Source organism: Momordica charantia (genome assembly GCF_013281855.1).
Source record: "Momordica charantia cultivar OHB3-1 chromosome 3 unlocalized genomic scaffold, Mcharantia_2.0 BLBB01000003.1, whole genome shotgun sequence".
Taxonomy (NCBI): Eukaryota; Viridiplantae; Streptophyta; class Magnoliopsida; order Cucurbitales; family Cucurbitaceae; genus Momordica; species Momordica charantia.
The window spans coordinates 23285714-23304594 of record NW_028275161.1 but is presented as its reverse complement, the minus strand read 5'-3'; the positions used below and the strand labels follow the sequence as shown (position 1 = coordinate 23304594).

Below are 18881 nucleotides of genomic sequence, written 5' to 3'. Positions count from 1 at the left end.
TAGTGGTATTCATAATTAATTAAATTAACTTGAGTTTAATTCAATTAGTTTACCTATTAAATCTTTGTGGCTCATAATATTATACTCTTGCGGTTAAAAATTAAAAAATCAATAAAATATTTGAGAACAAGTTGGAATTTTTTTTTTTATTATTATAGAGACAAATAATCAATTAGTATTATAGGAAGGAAAGGGGACAACGATTCAAACCTCATGATACGAAATAGTATGCAATATTTATTTAGAAAAATAATACGGAAATAATTTTCATCTAAGTAAGTTTACCATATAATACAACGTACTCTATCACATATATCCAACACACAACCATCATGAGAATTGAAAATTCAAAAGAAAAACTATAGAAACCTGAAGAATGACAATATAACTAGTAATGAAAACAATTTGCGAATGACAACTATATTTAAACAAACCATATAATTTAAATAGTATAATAAGAAAAATATGTGTTTTTATTTTGTTATTATTAATTACTATCAGTAGAGTTTTAAAAATAAAAGTTATTGTTATTAGATATTATAATAATCAATTTTAATAGTAACTTAATACAGATGACAGTGTTTCTAGTAAAAAAAATAATTTAGTTAATGTAATTTTATTTATTTATTAATATTAAATAAATTTTTATAATGTTAATTGTCAATAATATAGTAATAAAATAAATTAAAATGTGTTACTATCATTGCCTATAAAGAACCTAGTTCTTCAATCATATATGTACCAAAGAAAATATGTATTTGGAATTAGTTAGAAAGAAGAAAATCATATAATTTATGGTAAACAAAATACAATTGTCATCCAAATCTAATTGATTTTCGTTAGGATTCATCCCATTATGATTCTATCAGAACCTAAAATCTATATAAGGGTAAAGATAAAACTAACAACGTACATATGAGTACCTCATATGACTCAACGTGAAAATAACAAAGAGTTAAACACAATAATACTAATACATCCAATAATAAGTAATGAATCTTCCAAAATAATAAATAATAATAAGTAATTAATCTGTGGCAGTGTGTTATGAATAGAATCGATTAAAAAAAAACCTATGAATTTATGCTCATTAATACTCAACGTAGTTGAAAGAAAAAAACAATATAAAAATGTTAAAAGATGCTAAAAAGAAATAAAAACTCGTTTTTACAGGCAGCCTTCTGCATTATTTTCACTCACGGAGGCAGTAGTCAGATCAGAAGACCTTAGAACAAAGATTTATTTTTACCCTTAAAGTAGATCTTAATATGTAAAATTTTTATTTTACATATTTTTTAATTAGCCGTGGGCCCCATTTTGAGGCACGTCAAGAGACGCACGGCACGACATGCCGTTCACGAAAAATTTGCACCCGAAGCCGACGCATCGTTTTATTGTGTTCCCTCCCTTCTCCTCTCCTCTGCTCCGCGGTCACTGGTTTTTCCAAAGCTTTCTCCTGCTCTCGCTGCTCATTTTCCAACTATAATCAACGCAGAAACTGGAAGCTATTAATACTGGCACGGTGCTATTCCATCCCCATTTTAATGCATTTCTTTGTTTTCCCTCTCATTGCTCTTCACTCCACTACGGCGGCGCTCCTTGGCTTACAAGGGATGAATTGATTGTTTTGGTTTCCTCACGTAAGAATGCCATTTTGAATGGCTTTAATTTACAGATACATATGTAGTTCATTTACTTTTTTGTTTCTCATCCTCCTCCTCGTAACCTGTCCTCCATTGAATGTGCAGTGTCCTCCATTGCGGTACGGTGGTGAACGTGGGTTTCCATCTCTGTCAATGGCTGTAAGTTCTATTGGGTTCTCTGCGCATGGTGGAGTCTTTTGTCCTTCGCTTTATCTTTCTGCTAAAATGGGCGTACTCCGCACATCTGGGCATTCAATGCATGCAGGGGTTTTTGATCTATACCATTTTCTGGAATACGAAACTATTAGTCCGGTTAATATATAACGTTCTTAAACCAAAAGTTTACCCGCTGTTTCTGTTGTCAGAATATGAGTTCACGTGATTTTTGTGATGATTGGCTTGCTTGCGCTGCTACTTGGACTCTTTTATGTCCAATATAGTGTGTTTTTTGTCTTGAATACAGAATCCACCTTATGTTTCAGGGTTTAGGTTTTGACTCTCTTGCTTGGATTCAGGTTTGATGAATTTTAGAGTGATTAACTTTCTTTAAGTGAATTACTTTATCTTTTTTGGAAAAAGTTCTTTGAATGAATAACTTTATTAATTAACGTGGAAAATAAGTTAAATACGTAACGTATTGACCTATTTTAATGTAGTTATACAGACTAAAGAGTTAGTTGCTTAACAATCCCTAATAAGAAGAATCCAAGTTTCAAAATTTCCATTTTGTCATATGTAAATGTGGTAAAAAATTAGAAAACCCAAGATGTTTGTTTCCAATCTTCTCTATTCCATATGCGTTCCTGTTATTTGCAGTAAATCCCCTTCCCCTTTCATGAGAATCATAGGTCGGTTGGCTGCTTGATATTTTTCCTTTCAGATTGATTTTAGTAAAGAACCATTTCCATATTAAGAACATTTTAAACATGAGTTTTCTCTCACTCCTCCGGGAGTTTGTATCCTTGAACTTTCTCCTCTTTTCATATATCAATGAAAAATTGTTTTTTGTTAAAAAAAAAAACATTTTAAACATGAGTTTAGTGATTCTACTTCTCTAATCTCTAGTAGCCCCCAACTGCATTCTAGACTTGATCTCAATCACTTCAATTTGATCCTTGTGTTTCTACTTTGATTTTCAGGATCAATTCTGTGGCATTTGTGGTGATGTTGGTTATGCAGAGCTGATTGTGACTTGCTCTAAGTGTAAAGTAGTTCGTGAACATCTGTATGATTACCTCTACTTCATTTCTTTTTCTCTGAGATTGCTCAAGTTCATTTTACTTGTTTGATTTTGGTATTAAAGTATGTTATCAGCTGAATGGTGTTTCATGGTTCTTCAGTTAGGTGAATTTTAAGATCTATCACTTGTTGAGTTTGAATTTTGGGGAAATTTTATGGAGAAACAAACTCATAGCGTTTCTTCTAAATGTAGACGATGTGACTATTATTTTGTTATGCAAGCTTGTGTAGCTTGAAACCTCGGCTAGTTGGAATGATGAAAATTTTACTGCTTTAACTTGAGGCTTGAGCTCATAAAATTTGTTAAGAAATTTAATGTTGGTGAGATTCATCCTTCAATTCCACTTTGTGCTTTGATCATTTGATTTGATATGGTTAGTTTGGGCTACCCTTATAGTTATATCCATTAAATGTCTTAAGATTAGCATTCCCTATCTGTGACTCTTCTTAATATGCTGCCATTTGTCTATTGTCAGTTATTGCATGCACGTTAGAACTCATGTTCCTGAAATTTGGCGTTGTGGTCATTGTGCATTTGATGAGGCCAAAAGTCCTGATGATTCAGGGTTGCAGTTTCAACCTAGAATGATAAGGCATGCTAAAACTAGTAAAGTGAAGTTCATACCTACTGATGAAGTAATAAAGCTATCATCGGGAGGGGTGAAGGGATCTTCAAAGTTGAACGTGGGTTTTGCACCACAAAGAACATCCGCATCCAGAAAAGTCCTTCCAAGTTCTCTGCCTCGGCCGCTTTTCCAAGCATCAAAAGAATCTCAAGGTTCCTTTTTATCCTTTCTCAGAATTGTTACTTTGTGTACGTGTTCCTACTTTTTCTCAAACCTGGTTTTTGGGCTCAGATCTAGCCAAATTGATATAGGTTGTAGGTTTTATGTTATATTGTTATGCATGGTCCAACAATTCCAAATTATTTAGTGATGATGCTCAAGGCCACATACTAGTTTGTAAGTATGAAGCTCAGGAGGGTGTGTTGAAGCTATTTTTGTGAAGCAATGTTAGCATCCTTTAGGGGGTAAAACAAAAAGTATATAACCCCAGATAATAATTAGTGTGTCGTCCTTTTAGACAGATGCGTTTTTACTTTTTATTCATTTTCTGGTTTATTCTTTTTTATTGACTGTTTAATTTGTATTTTTTGTTCTTTTAGAACGAAGTTCTACTGCGATGCCTCCAAAGGTATGCAGTGTAAAGAAACAAGCGTCAGCTGCTTGTTTATCTTCAATGCCAGTAGGCCCAGTGCAAACATCCAAAAAGGTGAAGGTTACAGATGCACCTGCTTGCACTTCTTCTGTGCCAAGGCATGGTTTACCCACTACGAATACAGGTATGAGAGAGCTTTGCAATCTTTATGGACCTCTTAAATTGGTAATTATGGTGGTCCATTTCCAAGCTGATCAGTGTAGCCCCTTTCTTAGTTTTATTTTCCATTTCTTGTGGTGTTTTGTCTATTTATTTATTTTATTATTATTTTTTTGCCAATGTGTTTCTCTTAATGACAACACAGGAAAAAGAGTTCCTTCAGCTTCCCCTAAGTTGGAGGATACGCAAAAACAAATGAAGGATGCTTTGATGACAAAAACAATAGATACATACCGGGATTATCTCCCATCTTTACATGCCTCTTGGAAGTGAGTCCCCTTCTCTACTGTTTGCTTCTTTGTTTCCATCTTAGGAATTGATAGAACTGTTAACAATTGAATGATGCATACAACTGAAATTGTACTCATTTTGTGACAACTAATCTAAATTTCTTTGATTGTGGTATCTCCAATCCCTCGCTAAATTAGGGATATCTTATAGGATGATTTATGGCAGTGTTTTACATGCTTAGCTGAAGTAAATTGGTCATTCAAGTTTCTTATTTGTTAAATATAATGTGCCCACTGCCATTGTTGTGATTTCTAAGGTAATGCAAAATGCGTATGTTATATTGAGCAATTTAGATCACTGCACAAAAAAATTACCAATGGAATAGCCGAAAATGTGACAAGCAAAGACAGCCTTGTATGCATATCTTATTTGATGAAACCATAAACAATGAGTAGTTTTAAAGATGCTCACAGTTTTTGCTTATGTATCTAGTATCCCATTTTGATGGGAAAACTTTGTTAGAAAATTGTCCTTTTTTAATGATTCTTTTGATAGTTTTAAGACATACGACTTCTGCAGTGATTGTTGATGGTTGAGCACTTCTTTTCTGTTGTTGCAATATACTGATTATATATTTGATTCACTCAAGACTATAATTATTTACTACTTCCAGAAATTTCTGTTCTTTAGGGGAGGCTTCCGATTTGTTGATGCCCTTATGGACAGTGAATTTTACGATGGTTTCCTGGCAAAGCCTCCATGTGTAGTACATCGTAAAGCTTATGAATTGTCACGGACGATTCCTCCAATTCTTCAAGTGAAGCTGCTTAGCCGTTCTGATATTTGGGATGATATATTTCACGATGAATGTCCTCATCTTGCTGACGTTTCCTTGTACTTCTTTCCCTCCAACGATATTGAAAGGTCTATTCTTATTCTTTATTAAATGGTTACAATTTCTATTATTCTTTAGCCTCTTAAAAGGAATGTTGGTTAAAGTGTAGGTCCAGAAAGAACAATTCTTGTCTGTTTGAACTTATGGGGAGAGAAGATTTATTGATAAGAAGTCTTATTGACGGTGCAGAGTTGGTTGTATTTACATCTAGACAGCTGGATGCCGACTCACAGTGTAAATGCTTTTACATTCATTGTTTTGGCTTTCTTTAGTGTAATTCTTCTTCGTCTCACTTTTGTTTTAATGTAGAAACTGTCCCATTCTTCCTATTTATTTGAGCTAGTGGTCAAATTTGTATTTTCCATAGTAATGGCCTCTTCCTAGTAGAAGATATATTTACAGATCTAAGTTGAGCTTTAAAAACCAAAATTAATGTTTGTCTGTGAGGTATCTCCTCACTGGTTTCTATTCCAGATAGCAAAGAAAAGGCCTCTACGGCGATACAAAACTCCCCACCAATTCGAGAGGGTGGGTAACCTCTCGTTCTACCCTAGTACAACTGTACAAGGCACAAAAACATAGACTGACCTCCCCCTACTCTGGAAGATCCTTTACTTCCCCTTCGCACAATCGCTCCTCTCACCTTGGCCCACATTCTCTCTCTAGGCTGTTATTCCCCTCCCTGTTCATTTCCAATTCTACCCCTTCTGGAATAAGTCTTCAATACAGGTGGTGATATGGGTTTAACGTTGTCCTGTTGACCATTGATGATCGAACTTGTTCGTTCTTAATAAACCATAAGAATGGAGCATTCATCTAGTATATGCTGATTTCCAAAATTTCACAGTATTACATTTAGTAAATGCTGATACTAGTACTTCCTTTTGAATATTTGAGCTTGTTGGAGCAATGGCACAGTTATACACTTCCCTTGAATTTGATACTAAAAAATTAGTTTGGTGCATTTATTTTCTTTAATATCTAGTGCTAGATTTATAACACGTGTGCAATTTTTTATGTAGATGTTCTTAGTAGGTTAAATGCTGAATGCCTCCTTTTCGGAGTTTTCCGTGCCATAGAAGACAATCAGTCTCCTTCCCTTTATCTCGGAGAACGCCCTGCCGTAGTTCCTAAGCTACAATATGGTTCCGTAGTTCCTTCTGTAGAATGTGCTTCCAGTGTTCCCCTACTGGAATGCTCGCCCAGGGGGCATGGAAAGAACGATGGTAGCAATCCTGTTGTTAACAAGGAAATTGGCACCACTGATGAAAACACTACTGGAAAGTCTCCAACTGCCTCAACAGATATAGACTCTACCATTCAGCGATTACTATTAGAATTTGGATCACAACCACCAAGGGAGTCTGATGTTAATGGATCAACTCAGAAAGTTCTAGTCCAACATCAGGTAGAAGATGATTTCTATAGTCCTTTTGTATGATGATACGAGGATCACTCAGTATCTAATCTAGTCCCTCCTTTTTGGTTATTGTGTACACCTTTTGACAGGAACCTACTCCTATCTCGGCAATTGGTCCCTATTCTCTTTCCCTGTCTGAAGTAAAGACAGAACGTTTACCAGCTATCAAAGTGGAAGGAAGTGATGACAAAAAATGCTTGGAAATGGAGAAATGCCCGAGAATGGCGCCAACATTTAGCATTGATGGCTCTCAAAATAGGAATGGTTTATTGGACCAAGACGTTCCCACGAGAGTCGCGGACAAGTATCTTCGAATCTTCAATTCAGGGATTAAAAAGGAACGGCACTAGCTCTCATGTGTCAAGGTTTTCTTTCTCATTATCGTAGATATGTACATTTAGTGAATTGGGATGTCAATATTATAGTGCAAGGGTACAACATAGTCTTGCTTTATGGTATAGAAAAACAGTTTGAACATCTTAAGAGTAATGAGTTCATTGATCCCATATTTATCCACCACACTTCTGCAGCTCGAGGGTGGTCGTTTCTGAGAAATATTTTTGGCATCTAGTTTTGTTTTCCCATGCAAATAGACTGCTGGCTGTCAGAAGTACTTGTGGAGCTCTTTGGAATTATGCAGCTAAAGCTGTCCAATGGACATTTAGTTGGAAAGGAATCGTGCTAAATCGTCGCACACTTGAAGATAAAACTTCCACTTTTTGATTTTTTTTTAAAGGGATGTACAGCACCTCTTCTCGGTGGTGTCTTCGTTACAGGAAATTCTTTGTAATTACAACTTTTTCATGATTATAAACAATTGGAAAGTTCTTCTTTAGTCTTTTCTGCGGAGAGGGTTTTCTCTTTCCAACCCGTACGGTGTTTCTGTCCTTTTGTTAATATATACAGGTTTCTTGAAATTTTGCTGAGGATTTAGGCAGCTACGAAGATGTAGCTTCTTTGGACAGTTATCTCCCTCTCCTTTTTTTTTTTTTTGATAACTGTCAAAAGAAGCTTTACATCTTTGTATTTGCCTACATATTTTTCTTTCTGCTGTACATTGTTTGAATCAGAGGTTTAACCAAGTTGTAATACGTAGTTGAGAACCAGAAGTTTTAGAACTTTGATGAAACAATGAAATATATAATACATCGAATGAAATCATTTCATTGTGTTTTTCTTCTATTTCTTTTAACAAAAATTTCAAATAAAAAGTTTACTGCTTAGTTGTTTAAAATTTTCAAGTTTATAAATACTATTTTACTACTTATACTTCCGATTATGATTCATTTGGACATTGTCCTTTCAAAACGTTCATTATTTTGGTCTTCTACATTCAAAAGGTTACTATTTTGTCCTTTACTTTATTTGAACTTATTTCGTTTCATCATAATCTTAACTTAGACACTTCACTTACTAAATCACTTACGATGTAGTTATAAATTTATATTAACGGATTTTCAATGTATATAAAATTTGGTTTAAATTTTTGCGGACCAAATTAGTCACTTTTTAGTTTTTATAGGTAGTACTAAAATATATGTTTTGAAAAAGTACGATGACTAAATTGAACAAAACGAAAATAAAAAATATATAGACATGTTGAAAGCATGGATCAAAGCCAAAAGTACTCAACCCAACTAATATTTAAATCAAACTTTTAAATGTTATAATGCACTTAGCTTTGAGGAATTAAAATATCATTTTAATCAAATTTCTAAATGTTAAAACATGAGCCTAGTTCAAATAGTTAAAAATATCTATAGATTTAAGGCATAAATCACCGATAAAAAAATTGTGGGTTCGAATCCCACGTGTTGTACTCAATAAAAAAAAAGTTTAATTTCTCAACTATGTTCAAGTTAGCAATCAATCATGTATAAATTAATAGAAATTTTAATCAATTCGAACATAACTTAATAGAACGTTGAAAATTCAATTTTCCACCCGTATTCGTGGAATTAAAAATCAGAAATGTTGAACATTAAAACTACCCAAGCATATAATTAAATATTACAGATATCAGGTGTAAAAATTGAGAAGTGCTTAGGCTGCTAGATGACAGGGTTTCATGGAATTCTAAAAGAAAATTTAAAATGAAAAAACCCGATTTCATACCCTTAATATCTAAATTATTTTTTTCAACACAATGATGAAATGGAACGATGGAAAATTGGAAATGGAGCACAATTCTGTAAATCCTGGGACATCGTGCATAAATATGAGAAGGCCAATAGTGTAATTTCGTGCACTATTATGTCACTTTTCTAAAAGATAAATGGGGGGTATTTTGGGTAATTGGTACATTAGCAGAAGTTTTGTAAATATAGGCCCCGCCTCAGCGAGATGCGCGAAACTCTCAAAACTGAGTGAGAAGCGTTTGAGCTCGCTGCTATTGAAAAAAACCCTTCGTCGGCCTTATATTCCTCTTTTGATCTGCAACATCCAGTTCCGATCTCGGATTCGAAGCAATGGCCATGGCAGCTCTTAGACGTGAAGGGAGGCGGCTCGCTACTGTGATCTCTCCCCAACCAATCACCGCTCTCCGGTCTTCCCTCGTTTACGAGTATTAATTTTTACCCTTATTCTTTTTTGACCTAATGCTTTTATCTGCGTGATTGATTCTCACTCATTTAGTTGCTCTTTCATTTGATTGATGAAAATTTTAAGTAATTGTCAAATAAATTATTTTCACCCAAATATTCTCATTAACCCTTTGTCGTGCTTGTTCCTTAATTTGGTTGACGAGAGAATATTTAAGGGTTCGCTCTATTTTTATTTGTCTGAACCTTTATTAAGGTTGGGCTGCGTCGACTGCTTGACTAGTAGTTCTGAAATGTCCAATGCTGGCTTTTTCTTGAAAAAAATACAATGATCTTTTATTTATGAGATATGGAACATGTTCATGTTAATATTATGAAGTTTCGGACTGCTAAGGTACCGTGTTTTTGCCTGCTACCAATATTATGGCATTAATGAATGTAAATACATAGTATTACACCTTTTTTTATTGAGACCTGGAAATTTTTTTTGGGAAAAATTTGGTAGTTTTTTAGATTTTTGGAGAACCGTAATCCATTAAATATTATGGGCAATAGTGTGCTACAATTTCTGATTAACTTATTTGTAATTATGAATATTTGCAAGCGCTCTCTGCACTTAGATCGCTAAACTAAATGTATTTATTGTGCAGGGAACAGGCCCCTCTTGGTGTGCGTTCTATCTCAACTCAAGTGGGTACGTACTGTTTACATACATCCTGCTATTTCTTTCATAATATTCTTTTATGATGATGTTTTTTTTTTTTTTTAAATATTGCTTCCTGTTGATTAACTTGGATTTCTTATTTGATAAAATTTGGTTTTTTTTATGCCCCTGAAAATTACTAACGATTTACTGCCATAATTTTTATTTGTGAATGCAGTTAGAAATCGAATGAAGAGTGTGAAAAATATCCAGAAAATTACAAAGGCAATGAAGATGGTTGCAGCCTCAAAGCTGAGGGCAATTCAAGTGCGTGCTGAAAATTCTCGTGGCCTTTGGCAGCCATTTACTGCTCTTCTTGGGGATACTCCAAGTATGTTTTTACCATATCTTTTCTACTTTTCACTGTGGTTCTTGTTTGTTGGTACATATGTTTTAACGTTTCTTTTTTTCGTTTGAGGTTTGATGTTTGATGTCTACTTTGTACTTGGCTTTTGTATACTCTATAATGTCAGAGTACACATCATACTCATGGGTTATTTTTGGTTAATGTATCACATTTTTATTTTTTCAATTGTTTAATCAACACTATATATATTCTTTTTTCTCTAATATTGTAGACATAGAAGTTTGATTGTTATTTCTGTTGGAAATGTAGGTGTTGATGTAAAGAAGAACGTCATTGTTACCATTTCTTCTGACAAGGGTCTTTGTGGTGGTATTAATTCTACCTCAGTCAAGATAAGCAAGGCTCTACACAAGATAAATTCTGGTATTACCTGCAAAGTAATTGTTTATCCTATCCTTCAGTGTGAGGCTACAGTAAATGAGATGCTAATCTTGTAATTACTCTGTTCCTAGGTCCTGAAAAGGAAACAAAATATGTTATATTGGGAGAGAAGGCAAAGGCTCAACTGATTCGTGACTCTAAGAAGGACATAGAAGTCATCATCACTGAGTTGCAGAAGAATCCTTTGAATTATACTCAAGTAAGTTAACCACATCACATAACTCATCATAAAGATTCTCATCCATTGTTTGTTCATAAGTATATGTTTCTGTCCATCACTTATGCTTCCACGTAGGGGCTTCAACCGTCAGATTTGGTGTCTTCATATTGGAGTAGGATAAATATCAATTAAATGATGCCATGAGTACGATCCATTGTGGCAACTAGTGATGTTTCCATGCTTTAAGTGAAATTTCATTTTTGTTTCTTAAATGCACGTCTTTGGACAGATGCGACTTCACTTGGTTTGGGTGGCATAGCCTTTTTTTTTATCCGATAATTGGGAATTCGAACTTTGCTCCCCTATACCCTGGGCCATCCGTGCCCGGACCGGGTGGCAAGCCCGTTTCAGAAGTCTCCCATTTTTTGATCCATTTCTTTAGTCTCTAGGGCCAAAGCTTACCTTTTTGTTTACTATGGTACCTACTAATTTGGCACGATCTTTAAACATTGCATTATAGGCTACTTTCCTCGGTATATTGAAATTCCCATCGCTTACTATCCTTCTTTTTGTGGTTTTAGGTCTCTGTTTTAGCTGATGATATTTTGAAGAACGTAGAATTCGATGCTCTCAGAATTGTTTTCAATAAGTTCCATTCAGTGGTCCAATTTCTGCCTACAACATCTACAGTACTGTCCCCTGAGGTAATAATAATACTGGATTATTTAAAATACTGACCTTTTCTTCTCCCCTTCTTAAATTGCTTGCCCTTGCCCTGAGAATATTGTGCGTTCTGTATTGTAGATTGTTGAAAGAGAGGCAGAATCTGGGGGAAGGCTTGGTGACCTGGACTTATATGAGATTGAAGGTGGTGAGACGAAGTCTGAGATTCTCCAAAATCTAGCAGAGTTCCAGTTTTCTTGTGTAAGTTCATCCTTAGTCTCTTTTAAATTTTTGTAATGAGGCATTAGTTTATTGTTGAAACCGTCATGGATATGTGCAAAATCAAATGCAAAAGTGAGAGAATTGACGTTTTTAATTTCATAGGAAGTTTCATGCAGTTTAAGTTCTGGCTTAATTAAAACATCAGAAACACTATTGTAAGGCTGAAGATACGTGTCAGTTGGCTTCTTCTTCTTCTTCTCCTCCTTTTTTTTTCCCTTCCTGTTTCTTGGATCTCTCTGTATTGCAAGTTATCGGTTCCTGATATGTTAGGTGTGAAATGCTTGGGAAAACTTCTAGATACTGGCATTAAGGGGAAGTATAGGGCCCATCACCGTGGGTAATTGCTAGTAATTTTTGAGGATCAATAAGTGATGAAGAAGTCATTGTTGGTCTTTGGTTCTTGTCGAGTGAGGATGCTGCAAAATTGCATGTGAATAATCAATTTGAAGAAGAGAAGAACTATGATATATTATATGCAACAATTCTGATTACCTTCTCTATTCTGTATTTCCCATTTAACTCATCTCACTGCTGCCTGCTCATGGACAATTTTTGCGATTACTGAAAATTGGACTCATGCTTGATCAGGTATTGTTCAACGCTGTATTGGAAAATGCTTGCAGTGAACAAGGTGCAAGGATGTCTGCAATGGACAGCTCAAGCAGAAATGCAGGGGATATGCTTGATCGCCTCACATTAACTTATAACAGGTCTCTTAACTTTACCGATACCTTTTTTTAATCTACTTTCTAAATAAGTTTTTTTTTTTTCCAAATTATTAAATCTTGCCAAAGTTTAAAAACGACATTGTAAGTAAGTAAATATGATCTAGACAACCCCAACCCTGGACCGATGTTAGAAATTTTTTCATTTTCATGTTTTTCTGTAAAACTTAACTTTGTTCGTTGATTTGTGATAGAACCCGGCAAGCATCTATCACCACCGAGTTGATTGAAATCATATCTGGAGCTTCAGCATTGGAGGGCTAGTTGAGGATCTTCTGTTAGTTCACCCAATGGCTGGTGAACTACGATCTCGAGGCTATATTTGATTTTCAAGATGTTGCCTTTTGAGCTTTTTTGTAATAATACACCCAGTTTAAATTTATCCTGGGAACTATGTTTGTTTAGATATCAATTGATCTTCAGATTGCTACATCCTTTTAACTCGAAAGCTCCAATGCTTGAATTGACCATGTTTTTTATTCTTTTGGTTTTGAGAACCTCTTGATTTACAATTATGATACCCAGTTTCCCATGTTCTTTACACCTGAGATCATCTAACAAAAACCACAGAAGACCCACTTGCAATAAGTCGATTTGGACGAACAGAGAAATCAATTCATTATGATTCTGTAAGCTTAGTTTGACATTTCTGCTTAGGACATTTTGGAAGAATTTAACTTCTGAGACTTGCCAACTTGGCGAGGATTAATTTGTTGGCCATAAAAGTTTGAAATTGTTGTAAGGTTGAGGGGTAAGAATTTGCCTCGACATTCCTCCAAGTAATTTTTCTTGTTTTTGGTTGTTCGCATGAATTTCTTGCTCTCAATTAAGAATGTTAGAAGACGATGAAGTTTTTGACCGTGTCGTGTAATTACAAATTCACACTTTTATGAAAACGAGATACCAAAAAGTTCCATTGCATAACGCTTGAAAGTCAAAAGGACTAATAGATGAGATATTGCTGCAAGTGCAAACTGCAGACACGTGCGAAAGGTTCAGGCCTTGGCATGTTCAAACAAGCTTCATAACACCTCAAAAAAGTTTTGGCCTTGATCGGACAATGGAAAAATAGTGGACCTCAAAAAAGAAAACCCCCCTCAAAAGTCTTATTCTCTTGTGATGGAACTGCTAATAAACTCAACCAGAATAAATAGAACCATATGATAATAGTGGGTTTTTATTATACGGCTATGGTGTTGTTCTTGATTGTCAGTTTTTCGTTTGAAGATCTCATTTTTTGGTAGCAATCATTGCTGTTTGAGCATGGTTCTTCATGGAGGAGATTTGATTCTTGGTTTTAGGCCATGCTCTCTCAAGAATTGATTCGTGGGTCATTTTGGCTGTGATTTTACCATCTAGGATTGGAGAAGAAATGAAAAGTTCCAACTAAAAGATTTTCCTTCCATTTTTCTCGAGAAAGGGGAGCAGAAATGGACTTGTGGATTGTTGCAGCAGCTACTGGTGCTGGGTACGTAGCTAAGTACTGGAAGAATCAATCAGGGGATGGGGATGCTTTATCTCAGTTATCCTTTGGGGAATCCAATTTGGTGAGTCCTCAATATTCCAATCATCTGCTCGACAAATTTTCACGAAGGAAGAAACGGTTTGAAGATGTTTTTGGACATGGAAGAATGGAAGGAACATCTTCAGATCACAACCCATTAGACATTGCCGCTTCAGTTGCAGAATTGGGTTCTATGAATGGGTTTGAGAATGAAAAGCTGGGACTTTGGGGGAATCATCAAGATCTCGATGTGCTCTCCATACCAAATATGACATGGAAATCCTGGATTGACGATAGTTCTAAAGGACATGTTGGAGAAAGCAGTATCAGCAACAAGATGGCTAATGACATTGGAGTTTTAGTACGTGATTCTTCTAGAAGAATAGGCTCTTGGAGAAACAGAAGCACAGCTAAATCCAGATTCTTACATGGGGATCTTATTAAACCTCTGAGTTCTGTAGAAGATTGCCTTGTATTCCGTGAGAGTTCTTTAAGTCTATGTGAAACTAAGCTGCCTAAGGGATCCAATTTTGATGCTAAAGAAAGTGTATGCGGGGTTTCTCAACCGCCATTCGGGTCTTTAACGACGTCTGATATAGTTAGTAATAAGACAGTAAAGGGATGGGAAAGAAACTCAAGAAGTTCCAACAAAATGGTTAAGAGGGAAGATTCTGCTTCAAAAGGTGTAGTAGTCATTTTTCTTCTTGCCCTTTTGTTTTCAGCTTATGTGAGTAATTTATGTTGTTGATGTACATAGAGACCAAAATAGTTGGCAAAAGCCCCCCTTTCAACTATTCTTCTAATCATTCTTTATAATTTGAAATGTAGTACTGGAAAAGGAAAGAATCAAAAGTAAGTTAAAAAAAACTAGACTCGTGCTTGTGTTTATTGTTGAATAATGTAAACTTATGCTTATTGCTAACATTTTTCAGGTGCACCTGATGAATCATTCATATTATACCTTGGATTTTTCATTGGTATAATCTATTCTTTCTTGTCAAGCAAGAGGGAAGTTTACAAGTTGGAAGAATTGTTAAAGCAGACTGAGTATTTGGTTCAAGATCTTCAGGAGGAACTTGAAATGAAGGACTCATTGAAACTGAAGGAGCTTACTCATGATAATTGTGAATCGGAGTACACCTTCAGTAATGCCTTCTCTGAGAAAACAGAGGATGGGTCTTCTCCAAAACATGTCATGGATTACACAGTAAATTTCAACACCGAAGAACTGTACGAACATAAGGCAGTGGAGAGTTCTGAATCAATGAGCAGAATCGAAGCGGAACTGGAAGCGGAACTCGAGAGGTTGGGACTAAATATAAACACCCAAGGCGTGGAGAGATTTCCAGACGAGGATGAGGTATTAGTGTTAGCATTCTCATATATGCACTTGAACCATGAGTTTCATATTTTAGAATCAAAGTGCACTCATCTTCTCATTGTTTCATTTATGGACATAAGAGTTTCTGTTTATTGGGCGTTGTTGCAAATCTGTTGTTTAAGTAAATGAACAAATCATTATGTGCAGCTTGACCCAGAATTTGTAGAAGATTTTGCTGAAGGTGAGTTGAGGAATGACATGATTAATGGACAAACCTCTGCTCGGACCAAGCCTAACGAAGAGGCAAGTGACTCGACCGCTCACTCCGGGAACTATACAGTCTCACCAAGGGAACTGACCTTGCGTTTGCATGACGTTATTCAATCAAGACTTGAATCACGCATAAAGGAGCTAGAGAGTGCCCTTCAGAAAAACCAGAGGAAGCTGCAGCTCATTGATACAGAAAACAAGAGTTCTTGGCTTGATTTAGGTAATGGTGAATTGCAATTTTCATCTCATGAAAATTCTCCAAATGCAGAAGATGATAGCCAAATGAAAATTCTCAAAGGAAGCCATTGATGGGATCTATTGAATTCAGAAGAAGGGGGGCTACTCGCTGTTGGCTATCTAATATTGATTTTATAATGAATTTCTCACAGATCAAAGTGGCTGGGAGAACGGTCTCAACGCCATTTGTGTATGGAAGATAAGATACCAAAACAGAGGGCAGATGAAAGACGGTGATTTGATTACAATGACATGGAGAGAAGCAGTTGTTAAAGCTGAAGGATGAAAACAAAACCAGAAACAGGTTAATATTTCTAAATATAACAAGAAATAAATTATCAACCTAGTAAAAATAAAATGTGGAAGAGGGATTAGAGTTTAAACAAAGTCTGAGTTCCATCATCTCTGTAAATTCTAGGTTTGGAATAAGTTGTCATACCACATTGGAATTGAACAATCAAAATTTTATAGTATTGATCCAAGTATGGTTGTGACCTAGTCATCCATTTCTTATGATTTGTATAATAGCTATTAATCATATTCAACAAAATTTTGAATATTTGATGAGATTTAATAAATTACGGAAACAAATAACATACAATATCAAGATCCTTTATGTAAAGAAGGCGAGCAAAAATAGAGAGAATTATTCATTCTCATTCCCTAAACAAAACAAAGGCACTCTCATCCATCCAATAAAAATTGGGATTTGGATTCGGAAGTCAATTCTCTGAACCACTTTTCTAATTTCAATCACATGTCCATGACAAGATAAAAATCATCGCAAGGCTTGGGATTCAGCAATACAAGGAGGCACAAGATATAACACTAAAAGCAGTCATTTTCACATAAAGCAAGCAGATCCCTCAAGCCCTTTTAGCATAGTCATCGTTGTTATCATCCTCGTCTCTATACTTTCCTCCTCCCAAAAAATCATCCTGATTTCCATCTCCATCTCCACTAAAGCTTTGAGATTGATCGTTAGCAGCATAGCTCGAACCATAACCTCCACCCCCTCGACCATAACCACCACCACCACCATAGCCAGCATTGCCACCACCACCATAACCTCCACCCCCATACCCACCACCCCCTCCTCCAAAGCCACCACGAGACCTTTCAGTTGCAAAGTTGACCCTAATGCGACGACCATCAAGATCCTGGTAAAAAAAATAACAATTACAGGGAGAAAACAAAAAAGAACTCCAACCCACAAATGAATTGCTTGTAACTGGTGGATTAATTGCCTTGACGGGATCAGCAACAAACTTATTGCAAAGCCATACTGATCCCTGGATGCATCCAACCACAAATGCCCCAATATTAATTTACATGCTCAACAAAAATGTTTACCTGCCCATCCAGTGCTTGGATAGCACTGGAGGCTTCTTCATTGGCATTAAAGGTGACAAACCCAAAGCCTCTGGATCTACCAGTATCACGATCCAATATAACTCTCGCTAAACAAAGATAAACATAAACAACAATCAGATTCTCTAGCTCAACTCCAACTAAAAGAGGAGGTGTGCCCACAAATATTACTGTTCGAACAGAAATTTTTAATGTAATTCAACATCATTTAAAATTAAGCTTTTCTACTCAATAATGCTTAGTTAGAAAAGTTGGCATACCTTCAACTACATCCCCATACTTTGTAAACGCTTCCCTCAGACTCTGGTCATCAGTACCATATGAAAGGCCTGCAGTACAAAGCTATATATCTCAGAGAAAGTCCTGACAAACCACCAAGGAGAAAGAACACAGCACACAGAAGAAAAAGAGCTGGAATTCCAATTAACCTCCAACAAAAACTTTCGAACTTGACATGAATCTAATAGTTTGAAAGATGGAAGGCCGCAAATCTGAGCCGATCCGTGTTGAACTCTGGCTAAATATTTTTCCAACTTTACTAAGAAAAGCCATGTTGACGACCTGAAAGAAAATTACCAAAAAAAAAAAAGAAAGAAAATGAAACTTCAGTGGAACAATAAGTAGTTGTGCAATATAACACTGTACCTGCAAATATCTTATTCACTTTTAATGTACATTGACTCCATAATAAAAAAAAATAAAAAAAGAAAGCCATAGTATTATGAAGTTCAAAATAAACACATTCATAAATATAATCTATGGTAACATAAGATCAAAGTAACCTCAACACTGGAAAAGCCAAAAAATAGTACACGAATCAGCTTATCTATAGCACTTTCAAACTAACTATCATCCCTTATACGCTTTGCATAGACGCTTTAGAAAAAACTCGATGACAAACAGAATCATTTTTCTGAAGAGCATATAAACCCAGAACATATGTCCGAACTTCCCAAATCGAAAGACGCATACATAAAGGAAATATAAAAGAATAACTCTTCAATAAAGTAATATCTAAGCTAAATTAGGAGAATATTCATCGTATTTCGTCAACTAGACGATAAAACATCTCTACAGAAAAACTGAAGATCAAAACCAAGAACAAATTAAATCAACATCTACGGAAAAAAAAACACAGAGAACTAAAATCAAAATCAATGCTAAATAACAAGATGAAACGATAAGAACAAGGAAAAGGAAATGGGAATAGACCTTCACTGGCTGTTTCTTCCTTCCTCTTACAGTCGAGCTTAAACCCTAAGATTGAAGAAGGGTTTTGGGACAGCCGAAATGAAAGAGCGATATAAGTAAGAGCTATAGCTTACACGTACACCGTTAGATTTAAAGTGGGAGAATCAAAACCGTTGGATGAGAAGATATTGGCTGGGAGTTGACGTGTAGTCCTTCGATTGGACGGTAACTTTCTAGTTGACGAGCATGCCAATTTAATTTTCCCCATTAGCCCTAAAATCTCTCAGGATAATAACAAAATTATATAAAATTACTTTGGTACCCTTGGAAACACATCCCATTGATATTTGCCCCTTCTCCC

At 35.5% G+C, this 18881-nt stretch overlaps 4 protein-coding genes across 6 annotated transcripts; 3 read left to right on the top strand and 1 right to left on the bottom strand.

The window, feature by feature from the left end:
- The first annotated feature begins 1355 nt into the window (after positions 1-1355).
- On the top strand, positions 1356-7640 carry LOC111009069 (PHD finger-containing protein 6). 3 transcript variants are annotated; one of them, XM_022282002.2, is made up of 11 exons: positions 1356-1640; positions 1749-1802; positions 2783-2868; positions 3359-3660; positions 4048-4224; positions 4405-4528; positions 5181-5414; positions 5495-5619; positions 6408-6793; positions 6895-7170; positions 7336-7640. In XM_022282002.2, exons 2-10 carry the CDS (start codon positions 1797-1799, stop codon positions 7153-7155), a joined length of 1701 nt encoding a protein of 566 aa, XP_022137694.1. In that variant the 5' UTR covers positions 1356-1640; positions 1749-1796; the 3' UTR covers positions 7156-7170; positions 7336-7640. The 3 variants fall into 3 exon arrangements, with proteins under 3 accessions (XP_022137694.1, XP_087977516.1, XP_022137693.1); XM_088121390.1 differs by having other exon boundaries at positions 1357-1640; positions 3448-3660; positions 6895-7640; XM_022282001.2 differs by having other exon boundaries at positions 1357-1640; positions 6895-7640.
- Positions 7641-9147: 1507 nt separating this feature from the next.
- Positions 9148-13167, top strand: ATP3 (gamma subunit of Mt ATP synthase). Its single transcript, XM_022281923.2, has 9 exons — positions 9148-9368; positions 9996-10039; positions 10227-10379; positions 10665-10778; positions 10868-10995; positions 11538-11660; positions 11761-11880; positions 12490-12611; positions 12821-13167. The coding sequence occupies exons 1-9, from the start codon at positions 9274-9276 to the stop codon at positions 12888-12890; spliced, it is 969 nt and encodes a 322-aa protein (XP_022137615.1). The 5' UTR covers positions 9148-9273; the 3' UTR covers positions 12891-13167.
- A 564-nt stretch (positions 13168-13731) lies between these two features.
- LOC111009000 (uncharacterized) lies at positions 13732-16471 on the top strand. Its single transcript, XM_022281903.2, has 4 exons — positions 13732-14813; positions 15063-15490; positions 15659-15941; positions 16111-16471. The coding sequence occupies exons 1-4, from the start codon at positions 14057-14059 to the stop codon at positions 16242-16244; spliced, it is 1602 nt and encodes a 533-aa protein (XP_022137595.1). The 5' UTR covers positions 13732-14056; the 3' UTR covers positions 16245-16471.
- Positions 16472-16595: 124 nt separating this feature from the next.
- Positions 16596-18696, bottom strand: LOC111009002 (glycine-rich RNA-binding protein 4, mitochondrial). The gene is made up of 5 exons (XM_022281904.2): positions 18542-18696; positions 17758-17890; positions 17590-17658; positions 17312-17418; positions 16596-17118 (listed from the first exon to the last, which is right to left on the bottom strand). The coding sequence occupies exons 2-5, from the start codon at positions 17879-17881 to the stop codon at positions 16825-16827; spliced, it is 594 nt and encodes a 197-aa protein (XP_022137596.1). The 5' UTR covers positions 17882-17890; positions 18542-18696; the 3' UTR covers positions 16596-16824.
- Positions 18697-18881: the final 185 nt, after the last annotated feature.

Excerpts from the sequence above, each read along its gene's own strand:
- LOC111009069 (XM_022282002.2), top strand. Across the intron at positions 4,225-4,404 it reads TTTACCCACTACGAATACAG|GAAAAAGAGTTCCTTCAGCT; the intron begins GTATGAGAGAGC and ends ATGACAACACAG. Across the intron at positions 4,529-5,180 it reads TCTTTACATGCCTCTTGGAA|GGGAGGCTTCCGATTTGTTG; the intron begins GTGAGTCCCCTT and ends TCTGTTCTTTAG.
- ATP3 (XM_022281923.2), top strand. The coding sequence starts at position 9,274 with ATGGCCATGGCAGCTCTTAGACGTGAAGGGAGGCGGCTCGCTACTGTG. Across the intron at positions 11,661-11,760 it reads CTACAGTACTGTCCCCTGAG|ATTGTTGAAAGAGAGGCAGA; the intron begins GTAATAATAATA and ends TCTGTATTGTAG. Across the intron at positions 12,612-12,820 it reads CTCACATTAACTTATAACAG|AACCCGGCAAGCATCTATCA; the intron begins GTCTCTTAACTT and ends GATTTGTGATAG.
- LOC111009000 (XM_022281903.2), top strand. The coding sequence starts at position 14,057 with ATGGACTTGTGGATTGTTGCAGCAGCTACTGGTGCTGGGTACGTAGCT. Across the intron at positions 14,814-15,062 it reads GGAAGATTCTGCTTCAAAAG|GTGCACCTGATGAATCATTC; the intron begins GTGTAGTAGTCA and ends AACATTTTTCAG. Across the intron at positions 15,942-16,110 it reads GAGTTCTTGGCTTGATTTAG|ATCAAAGTGGCTGGGAGAAC; the intron begins GTAATGGTGAAT and ends AATTTCTCACAG.
- LOC111009002 (XM_022281904.2), bottom strand. The coding sequence starts at position 17,881 with ATGGCTTTTCTTAGTAAAGTTGGAAAAATATTTAGCCAGAGTTCAACA. Across the intron at positions 17,659-17,757 it reads TTCGAAAGTTTTTGTTGGAG|GCCTTTCATATGGTACTGAT; the intron begins GTTAATTGGAAT and ends TTTGTACTGCAG. Across the intron at positions 17,119-17,311 it reads TCCAAGCACTGGATGGGCAG|GATCTTGATGGTCGTCGCAT; the intron begins GTAAACATTTTT and ends TTTTTTTACCAG.